General features: G+C 47.6%; 1 protein-coding gene across 1 annotated transcript in view; it reads left to right on the top strand.

Annotated features, from left to right (window-relative positions):
• CHAT (choline O-acetyltransferase) overlaps positions 1 to 22,483 on the top strand; it is a 52,713-nt gene that overhangs the window by 4,915 nt on the left and 25,315 nt on the right. Inside the window, 5 exon segments of the mRNA XM_055274008.1 lie at positions 623 to 814; positions 1,394 to 1,512; positions 2,992 to 3,045; positions 6,403 to 6,583; positions 8,528 to 8,705. Of these exon segments, the coding sequence (XP_055129983.1) occupies positions 623 to 814; positions 1,394 to 1,512; positions 2,992 to 3,045; positions 6,403 to 6,583; positions 8,528 to 8,705 (724 nt within the window).

Below are 22,483 nucleotides of genomic sequence, written 5' to 3'. Positions count from 1 at the left end.
TAGAATTCTAGTCATTAGGGCAGCACTGAATTATGTCTCTCATCCAAAATCATCTTTTATCCTTCCAAATCTCTCTGTAAGTGTGCCCCCTTCAGGTCCAGAGATCAATCAGATTCTGGAGCCCCAGCTGGGAACAATCTCTAAATTAAGAGTCACCAGCAGCCAACAATATCAATAACAGGACTATTTCATCTTAGATCCATCCTTTGTGGCTTAAAAACACTTTCATATCTTTTATCTGTTTGATCCTATGAGAGATAGGGGTTACTACTCCCATTCTACAGAGGAAGAAACTGAGGCACAGAGGGAGAGTGACTTGCCCAAGGTTGCAGAGCTGGTCAGCAGCAGGGTCAGGGTACAAACCCAGGTCAGTCTGGTGCCAATATCACTGTATTTTCCTCTGCACTTTATCCCTTTCTGGGGACAGAGCACAATGAGGTCAGGGACGCCAAACAGGAGCTTCCTAAATTCATAATTTTGCTGAGCTGAGCCCTAGAAATGGAGGAGTCCCAGGGTAGAGAACAACACAGGGGCAGAATGACACAGATACTAGGGACCAACTTGGGGACAAGCACGGGGCGCACATACTAGAGGCACAATGCCTACAAACCCTTTCTTCCAGGGGCTACCCAAACTGCCTGTGCCACCTCTGCAGCAGACCCTGGCCACGTACCTGCAGTGCATGCGACACCTGGTGTCTGAGGAGCAGTTCAGGAAAAGCCAGGCCATTGTGCAGAGGTTTGGGGCCCCTGGTGGCCTCGGCGAGACCCTGCAGCAGAAACTCTTGGAGCGGCAGGAGAAGACAGCCAACTGGGTAAGAGGGGCAGACAAGGAACCCATAGAAGAGGGGCGGGAGGCAGACCTGGAGACAGAGGGGTCTCAGTGAGAGGCAGGTAGGGGACAAAGACAAGGCAGAAGGAGAGACGAGGGACAGGGATGGGGGATAGGTGTGGGAACAGGCAGGTGGCATGGATTGGAGGACAGAAAGGGACAAGGATGAGAAACAAGCAAGATGAGGAATGGGAAATATGGATAGAGAAAGAGGAGGACAAATCGGGGACAGGAATAGGGGACAGATGAGGACAGAGATTGCATCAGGAAAGAAAAGAGGGTGAAGGGCAGGAAGCAGACACCTGTAAGGACAGGCAGAGGACAGCAATGTAGCACCAAGCCACCAGGATGGGGACTGGAAGAGAAGAAAGGAGACAGGAGGGCACGAAGGTGAAGGACAGGCCCGGTGGACTGGGAAGCTCCTGGCACATACCTGGGGCTTAGCATATATTTGTGGAATGAATGAATTAATGCTCTGGTGAAGCGTCCCAATTTTCTCTCGGGGCTGTCAGGCTGGGACTGTTTGGAGGGATGTGACGGCCTTCCCTGCCCTCCCTGGCAGGTGTCTGAGTACTGGCTGAATGACATGTATCTCAACAACCGCCTGGCCCTGCCTGTCAACTCCAGCCCCGCCGTGATCTTTGCTCGGCAGCACTTCCCTGGCACCGACGACCAGCTGAGGTGAGGCCTTGGTGCTCCTAGCTCATAACCTGGGGACTCACCCAAGGCAAGGGCCCTTACCCCAGTGCCAGCAAAGAAAGGTCAAAGCTGGAGCCTCGGCTGAGCTTCCTGGGGCCAAATGCCGCAAGACAGTGGACGTCCAGGCCATCAGGTGGGGAGCAAGGTTAGGTGTGGCTGCACTGGAGTGGAAATCACACAATCAGCCTTAGTCTATATTTATCTTGCAGTGGAATGGGCACTCATGGAGGTCATGGGTCCAAATATCCCCACAGCCTCCGCCTGGCTGAGGCCCTGGGAGGAGGCGTGTGTCCCTGGACCACACCAGTACTTGTCCCTGGGAAACACCGCCCCAGGCTGTCTGAGAGGGTCTCTGCTTCCTTCCAGAGCCCCCAGCTCTAAGCAGAGGCCCCAGAAGGCTGGAAACAATTCCTCCCCGCCAGCAGCCAGAGCCTGTGCCATCTGCTGTAATTTCAGAGCTCACTGAGCCGTTGGAAGGGCCTTTGGCCGCTGATGACAATGGAGGATGGGTGCAGGGAGGAAGGGTTTCCCTTCTGGAGTCTCTCAGAGTCTGGTCTTAAGACCTGAGTGGGGCAAGTGGTGGAGACAGTTTAGAGGGAGGGCAGAGCAAAGTGGCCCGAGGACAAGGGGCAGGGCCCACCTCACCTCTGGGCAGGGCTTAGCCATGCTAGGAAGACCTCCCCACCCCACCCTACCAGCTGGCCAGCCTTCCCTCCCACTGTAGCTGGGGTCTCCCCAGGGAAGAAGGAAGGTGTGGACAGATGAATGACTTCTGAAAACCGTTCTCACAATTGCGTCTGAGGAGGTATTTTCCTCCTGGTGCAATTAAGCCAGGCCCAGCATCCTGGGATGACAGTTCCCACTGCTCATTTCTCCAGTCCTTTCCCCAAGCACTCGATTTCCTTTTCATTAGTACTGGGGTGTGGGAGGAAAGGGACCAAATTACTAGCTTTTCCTGGGAGAAAATTTTCCACAACGCCAGGGGCCCTGCCCTGTCCATCCCCAGGGCTGGCCTTTCCAAGGAAGAACTCCACCCTTCACCCTCCACCCCTTCTGGCCTGCTCTGTGGCCTCTCCTGGCTTCCGTCTCCCTCTCCGCTCCCTCTCCTCTTCAAGGTGATTCCTGTTTCCTCTCCCCTCCCCAAGAGCTGCTCCACCCCCAGTTCTCACCAAAGGACCATTTTGAATCCAAGGCCTGTGGTGGGCTCGCGGCATTGGGCTGGGGGTCAAGAACCACATCTGATTAGTGCAGGAACCACATCTGATTAGTGCACACGGGGGAGGCATATAGTGGGGGATCATAGAGTTTGGCAGTAGGGAGGAGGGAGGGAGAAGGGAGGGAGAAGGGAGGGAAGAGGAAGATGGAAGGAAGAGGGAAGGAGGGAGGGGAGGCAGAAGGGAGGGAGGGAGGGGGGAAGACAGGCCCTGGGAGGAAGGGCTCAGGCCTCCCTTCTCCCTGCAGGTTTGCAGCCAGCCTCATCTCTGGTGTACTCAGCTACAAGGCCCTGCTGGACAGGTAGGACTGGGAGGGTGATGCCCTGTTCCAGCACAGTCTGCCTATGCGTCCACCTCCATTCCAGGAACCTTGTCTTTTTCCAGCTCTGTATTCCCATTCCTGCCTCCTGGCACCGAGCAGAGATGTCCCTGCCCCCACCCACTCCCCCACCATCGGGATGACCTTTAACCCAGCTGGCCTGTCTGTTAACTGTTCCTTTTCCTGGGGCAAGCACCATCCTTCCTTGATCTTTTAAAAATGCCCCCTCCCTCCACACGTACGTGCAGAGGTGGAGTGAATTCATTTGAAGCTGGAGAACACATAGGAAGGCGGGGAAGGAAGAGGTGTTAGAGTGAGGTGATGGGGAGTTCTGCTTTGCCACTTGGAGGAATGGTGTCTCCAGCCGGAGCCTCTGCGTCCTCACTCCCACCAAGCTCAGTGGACATGAGGCTGTTCTGACAGATGGAGAGGGCTGCTCAAGCACCGCAGGCTCTCTTTGATTTTAGGAGGAAAGTCCCTCTCCTGGCCAAGCTTAAGAGAGCAGGAGGGTGTCTGAGAGCAGCAGGGAGAGTAAGCGGGTCTGGAGGACCCAAGTCTCTCAAGGTAGAGACTATAAGGGCATTAGAAGCTGGAAGGAGAGAGAGAGGCCCAAAGAAGCATCCCTTGCACAGATGAGGAAGCTGCAGCTCAGAGAGGTTAAGTGACTCATCCATGGTCACACAGCCAGGTGGCGGCAGAGCAAGGAGGGGGCAAGGGGCAAACTTCACTCTCTGTTCAACTTGACTCAACTCAGTCTTTACCCAGCCTTGGGACAGAGGCTTAGACCCACAGCCCCTCCAGGGTAGGGCTGTTCCCTCCGGAGAGGGGCAGGCAGGGCTCCCAGACTCTCAGGGTGGAGCAGCTCAGGCTGTCCAGGGCATTCTGCACCACATGCTCCTGGGTGCTCTGCTCACTCCTCTCTAAATGCCATGGGTCACTAGGCCCTGGGCTGTTGTCTCCTCATGGTGTGTCTTTGGTCTCTCCCTTCTTCGTGGATAGCACTCTATTTCCTCCCAGAACTCGCCCCTCCAGCTCACCGTCCTGTCTGTTTTCAAACAGCCTTGTCTTGCTGGGCCTGGGGACTTGGTGCCCATTCATCACTGACTGCCCCCATGAGACTTCACTTTCCTTCTGATCCCAGACTTTCACATGTGTGTGTACACACTCACACAGACACGAATACCCATGCATATCCACATGCAGGTTCCCATGTCCAATGATGGAAAAGGACTTAAGACTGGAACATTTTCCTGAGTGCCTATTTTGAACCTTTAATTAATTAATTAATTAATTAACTTATTCACTTTGCAATGTAGTTATGCTGGGAAGGGGAAGAGAAATAAGGCCTCATCCTCCCCTCAAAATGTCCTTAGACTATTGGGCAACACAGTCATTTAAACAGACACAAAATACAGCTGTGTCCCTTCCCCTGAGTCCCACACTCGCTCATCCAAGCCTCAGCCATCCCCACTGGGGTGTCTCTCAGTCATCACAAATGAGCCAGAAGAGCTTCGCCTCTCCCTCCCCGCTCCCCAACTCCTCCCACACCTTGTGGAGCCATGTCCATACGTGCACCAGCACATGCCCTGTTGGTGAGTCTGGGAACCTAGAAGTCACCTGTGCTTGTTCTGCTTTCTCCCTTGCACCCTCATGTAACCCATGGTGCTCAGATGTGGTCATTCTCCCTCCCCACCATGTCCTCAAGCTCCCTCCTCCCTCCCTGCTGCCCTCACGAGACATCACGTTCCTTCTCTGCCACAACCTCCTTCCTTGTTCTTCCTGTGACACCTTTCAGTCCATTCTCCCCATACAAGCAGGGTCAGTAAAACAACAAAATGGAAACCCAATCGTGCCCCTGCGTGCTAAAGCCTCCCGAGGGCTTTCACTGCACCAAGAATAAGGTGATAGCTCCTCCCCACTGCCACTGGAGCCCCACAGGACCCGGCCTGCCCACCTCTCTGGCCCTGTCTTCACTGGGCCTCAGCCCCACTGGCTTCTCTCTGCCTTTAACCAGGGCTTCTCAAGCTGCCTCTGGGGAAGAACCAATATATTTTCTTTCATTTTGTAAAATTTGTGTAAAACAACAAAAAATTGATTACTAGAAAAACGGTACGAAATATGAGACCAAATGTTTTATTAGAGGATTCAACAGACATAAAACTCCCATCACATTGCTACAAACATTTCTGGGTTCAGGCATTACACCAAGTCATGGGTCAGTCACAGCAGTTTAGTGCAATACTCATACTTTGAGTTGCAGTGCTGTGGGACACTTTACCCGTAGGGGTCAGCTCAATCAAGCTGCCTCAGTGAGACTGCCCCTGGTCACCACCTCCTGTCCCTGCCAACACTCTGTCTCACTACCTGAAATTCTCCTGTTCACTGGTTTGCTGCTTGTGGCCTACTCCCCACTTACACATCCTAGGACCTGCACCCCAGTAGAGCAGGAGCTACATGTCTTATTTGCTGCCATATCCCCACATCCCAGAATGGTGCCTGGCCTATACGGAGGATGTGCTTCACAAATATTTGTTGGCTGAAAGAGTGGAAGGATGGATGGATGGATGGATGGATGGATGGATGGATGGATGGATGGAAAGATGGCTGAATGGAAAGATGGATGGATGGTGGATAGACGGGTGGATGGTGGATGGATGCTTGGTGGATGGATGGGTGGATGGAAGGATGGATGGATGCTTGGTGGATGGATGGGTGGATGGAAGAATGGATGGATGGTGGATAGATGTGTGGATGGTGGATGGATGAGAGGGTGGTTAGTGGAAGGAGGGATGAATGTTTGGTGGTGGATGTATGGTAGATGTATGGATGTACGGATGGATGATGGATAGATGGATGGGTGTATGGATGGAAGAAAGAGAGGAAGAGAGGAAGGATAGGGACAAGGCATGCTGAGACCACAGGGAAAAATAACTTCCTGCACTGACCTCAGAAGAGGCTTCTAAAAGAGATGATAAAGGAGTAGGCTCTTGAAGGAGGGGAAGGAGTTTTCTCAATAGAACAGTTGAGTTCTGGGGTTGGGGCAAAGGCATGCTGAGAGATCAGCATAAGCAAAGATGCAGAAGGCTAACTGGCAGGGTTTGCACATGCCGTGTATGAGGCAGAGGTTTGAGGAAACTCTGAGGATCTCCATGTGTTGTGGAAATGGGGCCTCCACTACTTTAAAAAGTGGAGAATTGAGCTCTGCATCTGCCATGATGATGCAATTCTGGGTTCTGTGCCCTGTTTTGCTTAATCAAGTTACAATAAAACCCATTCTCTGTCTCCCCTCACCCCCCACCATCCCCTCGTGGCTGCCTCCTTCCCACTCCTCTCCTTTAGCCACTCCATTCCCACTGACTGTGCCAAAGGCCAGCTGTCAGGGCAGCCCCTTTGCATGAAGCAATATTATGGGCTCTTCTCCTCCTACCGGCTCCCCGGCCATACCCAGGACACGCTGGTGGCCCAGAACAGCAGCATCATGCCGGAGCCTGAGCACGTCATCGTAGCCTGCTGCAATCAGGTAAGCAGCCCCTTGTCTTGGTGAGGGAGGGCACAGAGTATGCAGTGGCCATGCGTTCACATCCATTACCTTCTCCGAGGGGGCTCAGGCTTCTTCCCTGAGTCACACAGGGAGCTAGGGCACCGTGTCTCCAAAGTGGGGTGCCTATTTCCAGTCAGTCCCATGTCTCTCCACCAGTTGGTTTCTAAGACTGAGAGCCATCAGTTTGAGAATATCCTCACTGGACTCTCACTTCAGCCCTGATGCACCGAGGGTCATGATTGAGACCCTCTACCTGTACATCTGTTCTTTTCCATGCAGTCACCCAGGCTCTGGCCTTTCTGGAGACCACACACAGACAGACAGTGTTACAGACTGACAAATAGGACCTTTTCATGTGCCAGCCTGTGGGCTCAGCACTTAACATGTATTCATCCCACTTAATCCTCACAGTGACCCTGCAGAGGGGGCCTTAGGATCTCCATGTGACGGTTGAGGACATGAGACTCAGACAAGTTAAGTGGTCTGTCCCAGAGTGGGAAGGACTCCTAGGTCTGGCCAGTGCCCCAAGGTCACGGTCTACCCCCTGCAGCTCAGGTCTTCAGACTGGGTTCCACAGAGCCAACAAGGACACATGGGTCCTGGGGGACAGGCTGAGGATAAGGGCTCCTGACCTCTTCCTTGTGCCCACTGCACTATATATTCCATATATTGAGCTTCACATAAATATTTCCTCTGACAAACAGTTTTGTTTTTGTTTTTGCTTTGCTAAAACGCAAGTTTGGCAACAATCCCAGGGACTCCCCTGGTACTCGCTCTACAATGTGATCTTGGGCTCACCTCACATTTTTAGTAAGTTGGGAGCACTGTGGAGCCCTGACATCTGAGGGAAGCTGTGACCTCTGTTCCTAGATTTGAAGGCCATCTAGGAGCTCTCACAGCCCACCTGACACCTTGGCCATAGACCAAGGATGTTTCCCCATCTTCATTCAAAAGTCAAGCCAAGTATTTCCCAGCTCCCACAGGCCACCGTAACCACCTCTTCCAGACATGCTCTGGGCCCCTGCACTAGACCAGGCCATGCAGACACTGCTAGGGTGTTGGAGGGGAAGGGAAAACAAGGTACTCATATCAATCAGCTGAAAAGGGTATCTTGACCTGGGTCTAGGAATAGACCCTTCACAAAGCCCAAGGCTCTAGCCTTCAAAGCTACAAAATGACAGAACCACAGGGCTGACATACAAAGCACACGTAGGTACACATGTAAAGGGTGCACACGCACGCACACGTGTAGGTGCACATGCACGCATGGTGTGTGTTGGTTTTCCATTTTAATCTTCCTTTGCATATGATTGCCAGCTTGCTTTTTTCCTCCACTCACCAGTGTGTTTAAGACCCATCACTGTGGCTCTATCTATTGCTAATTCACTCTTTTCAATGGCTGGGTAGACATGCCCCAGACATATACACCACATTTCACTTAGCCATTCCCCTTCTGGAGAGCAGTGAGGCTCTTGCTACAATTTTGCTGTTGCAAACAAGGCCGAGAGGCACATTCCTCGTGTCTTCCGGTATACACGGGTATGTTTCTCTAAGCCTCAGGCTAAAATATGCATTTATAAGTGCAATTGCTTAGTCATAGATATGCACATTTTTAGTTTTGGTAGACACTGCTCTCCAACCGTAGCTGTGCCAATTTATATTCCATTCCCCACAAACATAATGGATTCCGTGAACCATAAAAGCACATATTTTTTTGGCTAAGTTTAATGTTGCCTTCTTTGACTGGGGGCAGCATGGAATCCAGCACAGTCCAGCCTTGGCTTCGTCCCTAAACTGAGACTAGAACCACCAAACACCTTGGGAACCTTGGGCCTGAGCATCCCTGTCCCAAGCTCACGTGTGAAGGCTGAGTGAAGGCCTGGCCAGCCAACAAGTGACATGTTTGACCTGTTTACCCCACAGTTCTTTGTCTTGGATGTTGTCATTAATTTCCGCCGTCTCAGTGAGGGGGATCTGTTCACTCAGTTGAGAAAGATAGTCAAAATGGCTTCCAACGAGGACGAGCGTTTGCCTCCAATTGGCCTGCTGACGTCTGACGGGAGGAGCGAGTGGGCCGAGGCCAGGACGGTCCTCGTGAAAGGTCAGCCGCAGTGCCCAGCACATCTCCATGCCCATCTCATGCTCGTGCCCATCAGCTTTCCCTCCTCCAGGGTTGCGCCAGGGCCTCATCCCCATCAGCCATAGTGCGGGAGCTTAGGGCCCAGAGCATGCCCTGCGGCCAGCCATGGTGCCTTGCCACCGAAGCCACCTTTTGTGCCCTCGTGTTCCATCTGACAGTATCTGGCTTTCTTGGTGGGACTAACTAGTGCTGGAATTGGGGATGTCTGGGAATATTGGGCGGGGCAGGGGAGTTAGCTGGAGGAAGGCTGGCTGCAAGTGAGCAGGTGTGTTTTCCTGGTGGGCGGTGCTCACTGAGAGTGGCTGGGGGAGTCGTTGAATGGGGGTGTGGGATGGAGCCTGCCTCCGGGAAAGTGGTTCACCACCTCTTTCACCTGATCTCTCCATCCTGGGACTCTTCATCTTCAAGCTGTCCCTTATCTTGTGGCACTGTTCTTATGAAAGTCTCCAAGCATTCCCATAAGAAAGCCAGGAATATTCTTGAAAATTTTTCATCACCCTCCTGGAAACTACTTTCAGATCCAAAGCTGGTCCTATTCCAGGAGATGATGGAATGCCCTCCTTCCTTGCCCATGTTAGAGATGCTGGAATGAGAAGCAAGACTTCTGTGACTCTTTATTTGCCCCCTCAGAATTTTACTGGGCCAGGCAATCTATTCAGACTCTCCACATCTGTTACTGAGGACCCTGGGCTCGGCCCGGGGAGTATGGGAGACAAAGGAGTTGAGGCCTCTACCCAAGAGCAGCCCCGTGATGGGAACGGGAAGAGAGGGCATGGGGAGGAGACTCACATCCAGGTGCATGCAGTGCTGACCCACTTCAGACAGGCGTCAAAAACGTGCTCCAGGACTTCAGAGAGGGGAGGGAGCCCTTCCGAGTGGGATTGTGAAAGGCTCTGTTAGAAGAGGTGGGAATGGAACAAAGCCCCATGCCATGAGTGAGAAAGGCTGGAGGGAAGGATGGTACCCAGGCAGGCAGACCAATCCTGGGCAAAGCCCTCGGCCCAGCAGGGACACACCCACCTTACCCCCAGGGTGAGGAGGAGAGCAGCCGCCCAGCGAAGGTGGCCTGAGCCAGATGTACTGGGACTATTTTTTCTGACAACAGCCACTTGCATTTTCTGGTCTCTCTCGAGAAGGGTCTTCCCCCAGATCCAGCTGGCTCTTTGCCCCATGCAGAGCTCAGCCCAGGTGTCCGGCCTCAGGACCGCCTTGGGCATCCTTCCTGCACACCGTGTCACTGTGGCCCATTCTCTTACCTTGACTCTGTTGCTCAATCTCTGAGGACACCTTTGCATTTGTTTGATAAATGCTGATTATCTGCCTTTCCCCGCACCTCCCACCCACTGCCTATAAGGTCAGAAGGACAGGGGCCTTGTCTGTTTGGTTTAATTTCTGAGAAACACAGTCTGGGCCCAGTTACATTTATTAAATAAAAGAGTGAAGGGTGATTAAAAAGGCCAGGCCCCAGACTTATTCCCCGACTTACCAATTAATTATTCTTTCATCCAATTATTGGGCACCTCCTGAATGCTGTCCTAAATAGGGGGCTGCAGGAGCCAAAGAGGGGTGTGAAAGCTGACTGCCCTCCTGGACCTAACCTCCTGCTGGAGAATTAATAACTTAGCATTCTGCAGTGAGTTAATTCCCTCAGGAGACCATGGTGTAATCAAATCCCACTCTTCTCCCCTTCAGGGACAGAGACAGGCATCAAAATAATCGCCTCTGCCTCCAGCATAGTTTCTACTTTATTAGCAGGCCAGGCCCAAGACACGCCCTTCAGGGCTGGCTGGATTGCCCCGAGGTCTGAGCGCTTGGGCTGCGGATCAGAATTGATTTGTTAATGGCACTTGATCTGGCTTTCTGAATGGAAGTGCTGTTTCTGAGGGAAATGCGACAGAAAGGAGGGGACACACGCGCCTCCCCTTGGGTAATCCGATTAATCCAGTTAGTGCCAACTGTGTCATCTACACAACAAGAAACTGATCCTTCACAGATCCCCCCCTCCCCAGAGCAGCCCTGCCTATGGAACAGAAACAGAGAGACCATTTACAAAATGATTTCAGTTTCCCAGTGGAAGAGTATGGCAGCTTGGGCCAGGGTTGAGAGTGAAGATGGAGAGACCAGTGGGGTCAAGGCCATTGGAAGCGAGAACAATTCCTGGGCTTTTTATCCGAGCCATGAGTGGATGTTGGTGCCATTTAGTAAGATGGGAAACAGGGTCAGGGAGTGGGTATGGGATGGAGAAATCATTGCCACACATGTTGGGTTCGAGGTGCTTGGGTCGTCTGAGTGGAGACGTCAAGCTTGATATATGTGTTTGGAGCCCAAGGGAGAAGTCAGTACAGAGCTGTAAATTTGAGGGCCATCAGCACATAAATGATCCTTAAAGTCGTGGACCTGGGTGAGATAATCTAGAAACAGAAGAACAGGGGGCCTGGAGGTCAGGTGGAGAAAGATGCAAAGGGGATTGAGAAAGAGCAGCCCATGAAGTAAAGGAAAGCCAGAAGAGTCACAGAGATTCAAGACAGAGGGAGCAGCCAGCCACATGGAATGCTGTGGAGAGCTCAAGGAGGAACAGGACACAGGAGACCCAGCTTGGCAACCCTGAAGTTGTCACTGGGCTTACTGAGAGTCAGACTGGAGTAGCAGGAGAACAAATGCTTGCACACTGACAGAAGTGATCCAACAGCAGAAAGAAATTGTCAATGAGGCAGTCAGTGATTTGAACCAGTGAGTGTGGTTGACTTTTTTCAGACGTTTTGATACTAAAAGGAGGAGAAAAATGAGGCAGTTGCTGAAAGAGGATGAGGATCAAGGGAGGTGTTTTTAGGAGGAGAGACAAATGTATGGAAGGAATTTAGTAAAAGAAATTGATGAAGAGACAGGAGATAAATGGAGGGGTGGAATTCTTGCAAATGCAAAAGGAGATAGAACTCAGAAAATAAGAGGCCTTTGGTTGGTACAAGGTGAAGTGGAAAGCTTGGGCCTGAGGCTGCAGAGGTAGGAGCATGCAGAGGCTCCCAGGTGGTACCTCCTGGTCTCAGATCACAACCTTGAGATAAGAAGCGGGGAGGTGGATGTTGAAGATGAAATCGACTGTGTGAAATAGCCTCCTGGAAAGTGGGAAAGAAGACTTGAAAAACTTGATAAGATTTATGGACTATGTTGAGCTCATATATGAAGGTTCAAAGTGATATATTTTAGGAGAGGCTAATTAACATTATTATGTGATCTTCCCCACCAATGCTCAGCTCCTCAGGTTCAGCCAGAGTTGGTGAGTGTAACTGGTAGGGACGGTGAAGGTGTGGCAGAGAACGGTCATGCTGGAATCTGAGCTGAGTAAGGAAGTGTGTTCAAGTCTGCTTAGGCAGGTTCAAGTCTGCTCAGGCAGCCATAACAAAGTACGACAGACTGGGAGGCTTCAACAACAGACACTTTCTATCTTACAGTTTAGCAGGTGGGTTTCTCCTGACACCTCTCTCCTTGGCTTGTGGATGCCACCTTCTCCCTGTGTCTTCATGTGGTCTTGCCTCTGTGCGTATCTGCATCCTAATCTCTTCTTATAAGGTGACCAGTTATATGGGATTAGGCATCACCCAAATGGCCTTAACTTAATTGTCTCTTTCAAGGTCCCATCTCCAAATACAGTTACAGTCTGAGCTTCTGGGAGTTAGGACTTCAACACAGGAATTTTGGAATGACACAATTTGGCCCATAAGAGGAATGAAGTGACAGACAGGGTAAATGACAGATGGTGAGAGCATAGCAGGGCCGAGGGGTTTGGCCATCTCAGTGACATGAGATGTGTTCAGTGGGTATCAGAGGATGTGAATTAGAAAGCCAGGAATGTGGTCAGAGTGTGGGATGCTTGAAACCGAGACTTTAGAGGTGGTGGGCTCCTGGTACAGAGAAGTTCCCAGATGTGATATTGGCCATGGGTGCAGGGGTGAGACTGTCAAAGGTGTGGAGATGGAGAAGTTGGGAGAGGAGGATGGAGGCTGGGCATCCACATGGATGCTCATATTACCATAACGATGATTCCAGTAGCATGGGGGAAGCAGGTGAACTGAGAGCCCAGATATTCATGATGGGGACCTTGGAAGATATTGGCGCAGCACAGAAACAAGGCGGATGATGGTGATGGGGGGTGTAAAACCTAACAGCTCCAGCTCCAAAGCAAAGTGGGATGAGGGAGGGGGAGTTGTTTAGAAGCAGGAACAGGGAGAAGGAAGCTGTCCACCCCACCTGGCCCTGGGGTGCATGAGTGTGAAGGAGAACAGCATGCTTGAGAGGGTGGAAGGGGAGCGGGCACCTCAGGGGGGCAGCCCCTTGGGAAGTGCCACACTGCAGTTGAGGCAAAGCTGGGCGGGACACCTACAGAAGAGTTTAGCCATACAGGGGAATGGCCCATCTGAGACAGGCACGAAGGGCTCCAGAAGGAGGAAAGGAGAAGTGTGAAGACTGCATGCACGTAGGGGACACGTGGCCTGGGGAGTGGGGTGATGGGGGAGCCACGGAGCCCCCAGGGTGGTTGCCTAGTGTGGCTGTTGGGGCTGAGGTGCTTTCTGACCCACAGCAGTATCCTGATTAACTCCACGGAATGGGTTGAGCTATTTTAGGGGAGCATAGCTCCCAACCCTCTCAGCTGAAGCCCTAAGATCCTGCCCCCACTTCCTGGAGCCTGGGTACAGGGACAGTGCTCATGGGCACAGAGTCCAGACAAGCGCTCGCTGGCAGGAGGCCTTGGCCAAGCTGAGCTCCTCTCAGCCTGGTGGAGGTCTAGACCAAGGAGCCTGAGCTCAGACGAAACACTTCCCCAGATTCTCATGTGCTCAGCTGAGGCCTGGGGTAGGGGCTTGTCCACCCCAACCCTCCATTTTATCAACCTCTGTCCTTCAAGACACTGCCCTTGAGCCTCTGCCCTGCCCCCAACCAGGATGACTCCCTCCTGTGAGCCCCAGGCTGCTTAGCCTGACCCTCTGCCACGACACTGAGGGCATGAGGCCCACAGGGTTCCAGGGACTGCCAGGGTGGCACAGCCCAGGCGCAGGGGAGCAGGGCTGCCTGCCGCACCCCTCAGCTCCGGCTCAAACATGGGCTCAGACACGGTGCAGGAGTGTGTGCACTGACATCAACGAAGGCGGCCTGATCATCTGCAGGCCACTGCCCGTGTCCTCTGGGGGCCCAAAGCACCAGGATACACAGGCTAAACCAAAGCAGCAATTCAGACAGAGTCCTGAGGGGCTGGGAGACCACGTCCACTGAGGAACTTGAGGCTAAGGCCAGGTGTGCTGAGGCCAGTGTGACTCAGCCCTGATTGCAGACTAGGGTTGGATGATGACATCAGGATTGTCTAGAGCATTCCTTAATAAAACAAAATAAAACAGATTCCCGGGCCCCAGTGATTTTCCAGAGGGGGGCCAAGGAATCTATTTTTATAGCACTCTAGTGTTTTCATGTGCAGCCCAGGCTGGGACCTGCTTACTAGGATATTAGCAGAGCATCCAGGTCCTCCTCTGGCTTGCTCTTTCCTGGGCACCTTCTGTCTTTCGTTACACCTGTGAGGTGGGATTTCATTCCCACTGAATCGAGGAAGAGGCTGTGTCTGTCTCCTTTAGGGGTGGCCAGTGGCGAAGCAGGGTCTGACACTGGAAGGAAGCATCTGCCTAGCCAGCCTGAGATCTGCAGTGCCAGGGAGGCCGGGTGGGATTCTGAAGACAGGCTTGGGGCCTCAGAGGGAGCCTGCGCACCCTATTAGGACCTCCCTCCCCACCACCTCGAAGCTGTGGCCTTCCTGAACCCAGGAGGAGCCAACCCGTTATCCTGGTCTGGAAATTTAATTAGACATTCAGCCCCGAGTCTGGGAGACTACAGCACTTGTCAATTTGTAGGAAAAGGATGGCCAGCTTGGAGAGCCCCCCAGCCCTCTGGCTTTCCTGGGTGCTGCTGTGAAGAGCCTGTGACCAGACCTCAGAGGCAGATGCTTTTCGTTTACACAGTCCCGTAAATATTTATCCCCGACAGTCAATTAGAGCTGAGCCACTGCTTGCAAGGAGGGAACTGACAGAAGGCGGCTACAGCTGCAGAAGGCCATGGTCATGGTTTACAAGAACCACTCAGGATGGGGGCATTTTGCTATTTACGTATTGTCATCCAGAGCTAGGCATGTCTGCTGATTTTAAAACCAATTACGCATTAGCACTAACAGCCTCTCTGATTTAATTGGCCCAGAAATACCTCCCGAGCTCTCAAGACTGAATGTGATTCTCTTGCTCTGGGAAGGGGCTGGGCCAATGCCTCCCTCCTTCAGTAGAAGAATGAAGGCCATTAGGGACAAGAGCATCCAGGCAGGAAAGGCAAGTGGTCCAGGGCAAGAGGCCTGCACTTGACCTACCATGGCTGCTGTCTCCTGGGGCCTGGGCTTCCTAGTCTGTATGAAGATAGCAGTCTGCCCTGTGGGCAGGACCAAGGGGATAGGCGGTAAAGCAGATGGCCTGGCGCCTGGCACACAGAGGGTGTTGGCTAAATGGTAGCTCTTATTAGATTTGGGGATCACCCTGGGGATGCTTTGCCCAATGCCCACAAACCCTCTGGAAAAATCTGGTGAACTTGAACATGAGTACTGTCCTTGTGGTCAGAGGCAGGGGCCCGTGGGCCCTCAGGCTGCTTTGCTCTTTGCATGGAATCCGAATCCCTATGAACTCTGCGGTGCATATTGCTTTCCCTGGGCCCTCCACGTACCACTCTCTCTGTGTGCACACACACTGGGCTCCTCTCTTTACCTTCTCCCTGATCACCATCTCTCTGGCCCTCGTTTTCCATTTTATGTGCAGCACAGTAATGTTTGGGGTACAAGATAGCTGGGAGGTGTTTTTTTTGTTTTGTTTTGTTTTTGTTTTTGTATCTCCTGCCTTTCTCCCCCACCATCCTTTCCCCCAGTTCTGGAAGCCTGACAGCTCTTTATATCCTCTGCCTTTGTGGGAAGAGTGGTTAGAACCCAGAAGAAAGAGCACTTCTTGGTTCTTAAGTTCTTTTTTTAAATTAAATTGTACTTATTTTGGGATAACTGTAGATTAACATCCAGTTGTAAGAAGTAATACAGAGATCTCACGTGTACCCACCTTCCCCCAATGGTATCATTTTCCAAAACTATAGTACAATATCACAACCAGGATACTGACATTGATACAGTCAAGATACGGAACATTCCATCACCACCAGGATCCCTCATGCTGCCCTTTGATAACCACAACCACCTCACCCCCTTCTTAACTCCTGGGCAACCACAAATCTGTTCTCTATTTCAATAATTTTATTGCTTCAGGAATATTATATACATAAAATCATATAGCATGTATGATGCAGGGACTGGCTTTTTTCAAACAGCATAATTCTCTGGATGGAGATTTATCCAAATTGTTGCATGTATCAACAGTTCTTTCCTTTTTATTGCTGAGTGATATTCCATGGTGCTAGGGATCAGTTTCTTTCATCATTTACCTATCAAAGGACATCCGGGTTGTTTCCAGTTTTGAGCTATTAAAAATAAAGCTACTATGAACGTTTGTGTGCAGTTTTTTGTGTGAACCTGTTTTCACTTACTGGAAGAAAATGCCCAGGAATGAAATTTCTAGGTCACACCATAGTTGTATGTTTAGTTTTTTTAAGAAACTGCTAAAATTTTTTCCAGAGTGACTGTACCATTTTACATTCCTGTCAGCAATATATGTATAATCCAGTTTCTACGCATCTTCGCCAGCATTTGGTGTTGTCACTATTTTTTATTTTAACCATTTTGATAGGTGTGAAGACAATGTAATCCACCACAGACTAAAGAAAAAAATAACATGATTATATTAATCAATACAGTAAAAGCATTTGGCAAAATTCAACATCCATTCATGATAAAATCTCTTAGAGAACTAGGACCAGAAGGGAACTTCCTCGACCTGATACGGAACATCTACAAAAAGCTTATAGCTAACATATTATTTAAAGGTGAAAGACTGAATGCTTTCCCCCTAAGATCAAGAATAAGAGGATACCTACTCTTACCACTCTGTTTAACACAGTATTGGAGTTCTGGCCAGTGCATTAAGGCAAGAAAAGGGAATAAAAGGGATACAGATCAGAAAGAAAAAAATTAAATGATCCCTGTTTTCATGACATGATTATGTATGTAGGAAATAGTAGCAAATCTACAACTCCAAAAACTCCTAGAATAAATGAATTCAGCAAGGTTGCAATATAAAAGATTAACATACAAAACTCAATTACAGTCTTTCACCTTTAAATATGATGTTAGCTATAAGCTTTTTGTAGACGTTCTTTATCAAGTCAAGGAAGTTCCCTTCTGGTACTAGTTCAATACGAGATTTTATCATGAATGGATGTTCAATTTTGTCAAATGTTTTTACTGTATCAATTAATATGATCATGTTATTTTTTTCTTTAGTCTGTTAATGTGGTGGATTACATTGATTGATTTTCAGATACTGAGCCAGTCTTGCATCCCTGAAATGAGCCCCAGTTGGTCATGGTTTATAATTCTCTTCATATATTGCTTAATTCTACTTGCTAATATGTAGTTCAGTATTTTTTCCATCTATATTTGTGAGGGCCACTGGTCTATAGTTGGTTTGGTTTTTTGTTTGTTGTACTGTATTTATCTTCTTTTGGTATCAGGATGCCAGATTCGTAAAATAAATTGGGAAATGTTCCCTCCTCTTATATTTTCTGAAAGAGATTGTATATATGTGGTATCAATTCTTCCTTAAATGTTTGGTAGAATTTGTCAGTGAAATTATTTGGGCCCGAAGATTTCTTTTCAGGGAGTTTTAATGTTGCTAATTCAATATCCTTAACTCATTTATGCCTAGTGTTCCATTATTAGAATGCTAAGCTTGTAGGAGTTATTTATGTCCTACTGCTTAAGGTCATCACCAAAGTCTGATTTTTCACAAAAAAAAAATTTGCAACCTCCAGCATAAACGGGTTAATAATTGTAGGGCTATTCAAATAATCATAGTATTGAATGCATTGTGGTAGTTTATACTTTTCAAGGGATTGGTCCATTTCATGTAAGTTGTCAGATTTATGTGTATAGAATTGTCCATAGTATCCTCTTATTATACTTTTGATGTCTGCAGGGTCTGTAGTGATATCCTGTTTCGTTCCTGATATCGGTGGTTGTGTCTTTCTCTCTTTTTTTTTGTCAGTCTCTCTATAAATTTGATTGATCTTTTAAAATAACTACCTTTCTTTTTGTTGATTTTTTTCCTGTTTTCAATTGTATTGATTTCTGCTCTTTATTATTTCCTTCATCTTGCTTGCTTTGGGTTTTTTTCTGCTCTTCTTTTACTAGGTTCTTCAGGTAAGAAATTATTGATTTGAGACTTTTCTAATGTAAGCATTTAATGCTATAAATTTCCCTCTCATCAATACTTTAGCTGTATCTCACAAATTTTCATATGGTGTATTTTAGTTTTCATTCATTTCAGTGTATGTTTTAAATTTCCCTTAAAACTCTGATATGGTTTGTCTCTAAGTCTCCACCCAAATCTCATCTCGAATTGTAATCCCCACATGTCAAGGGAGGGACCCGGTGAGAGGTGATTGGATCATGGGAGCAGTTTCCCCCATGCTGTTCTCATGACAGTCAGTGAGTTCCCAGGAGATCTGATGGTTTAAAAGTGCTTGGCAGTTCCCCCCTTGTTCTCTGTCTCTCCTGCTGCCATGGGAAGAAGGTCCTTGCTTCCCCTTCTCATTCCGCCATGATTGTAAATTTCCTGATGCCTCCCTAGCCACGTGAAACTGTAAATCAAACCTTTTTATTCATAAATTACCCAGTCTCAGGCAGTTCTTTATAGCAGTGTGAAAACAGACTAATACAGACTCCCTCTTTGACCCCTTAATTGTTTAGAAGTATGTTGCTTAGTTTCCAAATGTTTGGAACTTTTTATGTTATTTTTCTGTTACTGATTTCTACTTTGATTCTACTGTGGTCAGATAACACATTTTGAATGACTTTAATTCTTTTCAATTTGTTGAGTGTTGTTTTATGGTCCTGGGTATAGTCTATCTTGGCATATTTCCTATGGGTATTTGAAGAGAATGATTGATGATATTGTTGATTTCTTCTACATCCTTGCTGAATTTCCGTCTAGTTGTTTTAACAACTGTCGAGAGCGGTGTTACAGTCTCCAAGTACAATTGTGGATTTGGCTATTTCTCCTTTCAGTTCTGTCAGAGTTTAACATATTTTATAGTATGCTTGGTACAGATGCATTTAGGGTTGCCATGTCTTCTTGGAGGATTTATCCTTTACTTTTATATAATGCCCTTCTATGTCTCTGGTAAATTTTCTTTGCTCTAAACTGTACTTTACCTGACATTAAGATAGCTTTTTCTGCTTTCTTTTGATTAATGTTTGCATGCAATATATTTTTCCTTCCTTTTACTTATAACCAATCTATATCGTTATATTTGATGTGCATTTCTTGTAGACAGCATATAGCTGGGTAATGTTTTGTAATATATTCCATCAATCTCTGTCTTCTAATTGGTGTATTTAGAACATTTACACTTTACATAATTATCGATGCGTTAGGGCTTAACTCTGACATTTTAATTTTTATTTTCTGTTTTTCAATTATTGTTCTCTTTTTCTTGCCTTCATGTGGGTTACTTGAACATTTTTTAGAATTCAATTTTGATTTACCTGTAACTTTTTTAGTATTATCTGTTTGCATAGCTTTTTCTAACAGTTTCTGTAGGTATTACCTTGTATATACATAACTTATCACAGTTTATTAGTGTTGAAATGTTACCAGTTCTAGTGAAGTGTAGAAAGCTTACCACCTTTTATTCTCCTTTGTTTATAATACACTTGTCTTAAATATTATCTCTATATACATTTAGAATCACATCAGGCAATTTTATGATTTTTGCTTCAACACTGAAACATAGTTTAGAAGACTTGAAAGGAGAAAGAAAATGAATTTATTTACTCAGATATTTACCCTTTCTACTGTTCTTTCTTTCTTCTTGATGTTCCAATGTTTCTCTTTTTATCATTTCCTTTCTTTTAAAAAAACTTTCTTAGGGACCAGCTGTGGTGGCTCACGCCTGTAATCCCAGCGCTGTGGGAGGCTGAGGTGGGTGGATCATGAGGTCAGGAGTTCAAGACCAGCCTGGCCAAGTAGAGACAAACCTTAGCCTGGCGTGGTGGCAGGCGCCTGTAATCCCAGCTACTCAGGAGGCTGAGGCAGAGAATTGCTTGAACCCGGGAAGCGGAGGTTGCAGTGAGCCAAGATTGGGCCACTATATTCTCCAGCTTGGGCGACAGAGCGAGACTCCATCTCAACAAAACAAAAACAAAAACAAACAAACAAAAAAACACTTTATTTATCCATTCTTTCAGGATATGTCTGCTTGGCATAAATTCTCTTAGTTTTCTTCATATGAAAATGTTTTTATTTCCCCTTCTTCATTTCTGAAGGATATTTTTTCTTGATACAGAATTCTGGATTGATAGTTCCTTTTTTTTCAGCACTTACAAAATATTATGGCAATTCCTTCTGGTCTTCATGGTTTCTGATAGGAAAAAAAATCTGCTATTGTCCTGGTTGCTTTTCTCCTATAGGATATATATATATATATATATATATATATATATATATATATATATACACACACACACACACACACACATATGGGTGTGTGTGTGTCTATGTATAGATACATGTGTATATATGTATATCATTTCTCTCTTGCTGCTTTCAAGATTTTTCCTTTGTCTTTGGTTTTCAAAAGTTTGACTATGATATGTTTTGGTGTATACTTCTTTGAATTTATCATGTTTGGGGTTAACTTATCTTCCTGAATCTTTAGATGTGTGTCCTTTGCCAAATTTGGGGATGTGTTAGCCATTATTTCTCTAAGTCCTTTCTGCTCTGCCCTCTTGCTCCTCTCCTGGGAATTTGGTGACATAAACATCACCTTTTGTCTCAAAGGTGCCTTAGACTCTGTTCCTTTTCCCCCAGTCTAATCAGTGTTATTCCGTCTTCAAGTTCACTGATTCTCTTCTCTGCTCCCTAGGTTCTGCTGTTGAGTCCATCCACTGCGCTTTTTATATTGGTTATTCCATTATGCAGTCCTAACGTTTCTATTTGGTTCTTCTTATCTTTTATTTTCTTGCTGAGAATTTCTTTCTTTGTGGAGACTTCCTTTTTTTTCATTTGTTTCAAATATGTTAAAATTGCTTGTTGAGGCTTTTTTATGATTACTGTTTTTATTTATTTTATTTTAATTTTATTTATTTATTTATTTATTTATTTATTTATTTATTTATTTATGTGAGATGGAGTCTCACTCTGTTGCCCAGGCTGGAGTGCAGTGGTGTGATCTCGGCTCAATGCAGCCTCCGCCTCCCGTGTTCAAACTGAGATTTTCCTAGTTCTGGGTAGAATGAGTGATTTTCTGTTGAAACTTGGATATACTGTGTTATGAGACTTGGGATCTTATTTAAGCTTGTTTTAGCTGGCTTCCTCTGACACTGGTCCAGCAAGAGAATGGGGGAGGTTATAACGAGGTGGAGGTGGAAGCACAGGCTCTTCACTGGGTCTCTGTTGACACCCTGGGGGAGGGGACTCCTTATTACTGCAGGGTTGGGGGGTGGAAGTTCAAGCTCCCTACGTGATCTCTATTAATGCTGTGTGGAGAAAAGGACGGAGGGCTGGTTATTGCCCAATGGAGATGGAAGTCCCAGCTTCCATCTGAGACTGTGCCTTCTCTGATACCCCCAGAAGCTGAGATGCCTCATTACTGACTGGTGATGGTAGACGTCTAGGCTCTCCACTTGGCCTTTGCTGGTGAGGGTGCTGGGGGAGAGAAGGATGACATGGTTTTTCTCTGTGGTGTTTGGCTGAAGTAGAACGGTTATTACCTAAAAGTTTTATGTCTTGCTATTCTGATCCTTTGACTAGAGAGAGCAGGCTTTTGTTAATTGTTTTGTTTGTTTGTTTGTTTGTTTGTTTTTAACTATACCCACTTGTGTTTTTATGTTGCTGGGTTCTTCAACTGCAAGTTAGATATTTTAGGTAAAAAACAAAACAAAACAAAAAACCCCACAGTGTATTAGTTTGTAGAGCTGGCATAACAATACCACAGAGTGGTGGCTTAAAAAACAGACACTTGTTTCTCACAGTTTTGGAGGCTGGAAGTCCAAGACGAAGGTGTCACAGGGTAGGCATCTACAAGCCACCTTCTCACTGTGTCCTCACATGGCCTTCTCTCTGTGCACACATGCTTGGTATCTCTTCCTCTCCTTATGAGGACACCAGTTCTATTGGATTAAGACCTTATTTAACTTTAATTATCTCTGTAAAGGCCCTCTCTCCAAACAGAGTCACACTGAGAGCTGAAGCTTCAACGTATGACTTTTCAGGGTACACAATTCAGTCCATAATAGCCAGAGAATCTGCTGCTATGATGTTCCTTGGGTCCTGAGGTCCCTGGCTGGTCTGCCTTCCTCTCTCCATCTTTCAGAGTCTTCTTACTTTTGCTTTGAATAAAATGTCCAAGTTTTTAGCGGGAGGAATGGGGAAAAGTATATGTTCCTGGAATAGGAAGACCCTCCATCCAGAGCTCTTTAAAGGTGCCTGATGTAACTCAAGTCAAAGCAGTTCTGTTTTGCAAGAGTGAGAAATACTTTTGTTTAAATTCTCATAGTCTGTGAG

This window comes from Symphalangus syndactylus, chromosome 4 (assembly GCF_028878055.3).
Source record: "Symphalangus syndactylus isolate Jambi chromosome 4, NHGRI_mSymSyn1-v2.1_pri, whole genome shotgun sequence".
NCBI lineage: Eukaryota > Metazoa > Chordata > Mammalia > Primates > Hylobatidae > Symphalangus > Symphalangus syndactylus.
The sequence above is the reverse complement of the archived record's forward strand: the minus strand, read 5'-3'. Positions and strand labels throughout refer to the sequence as shown.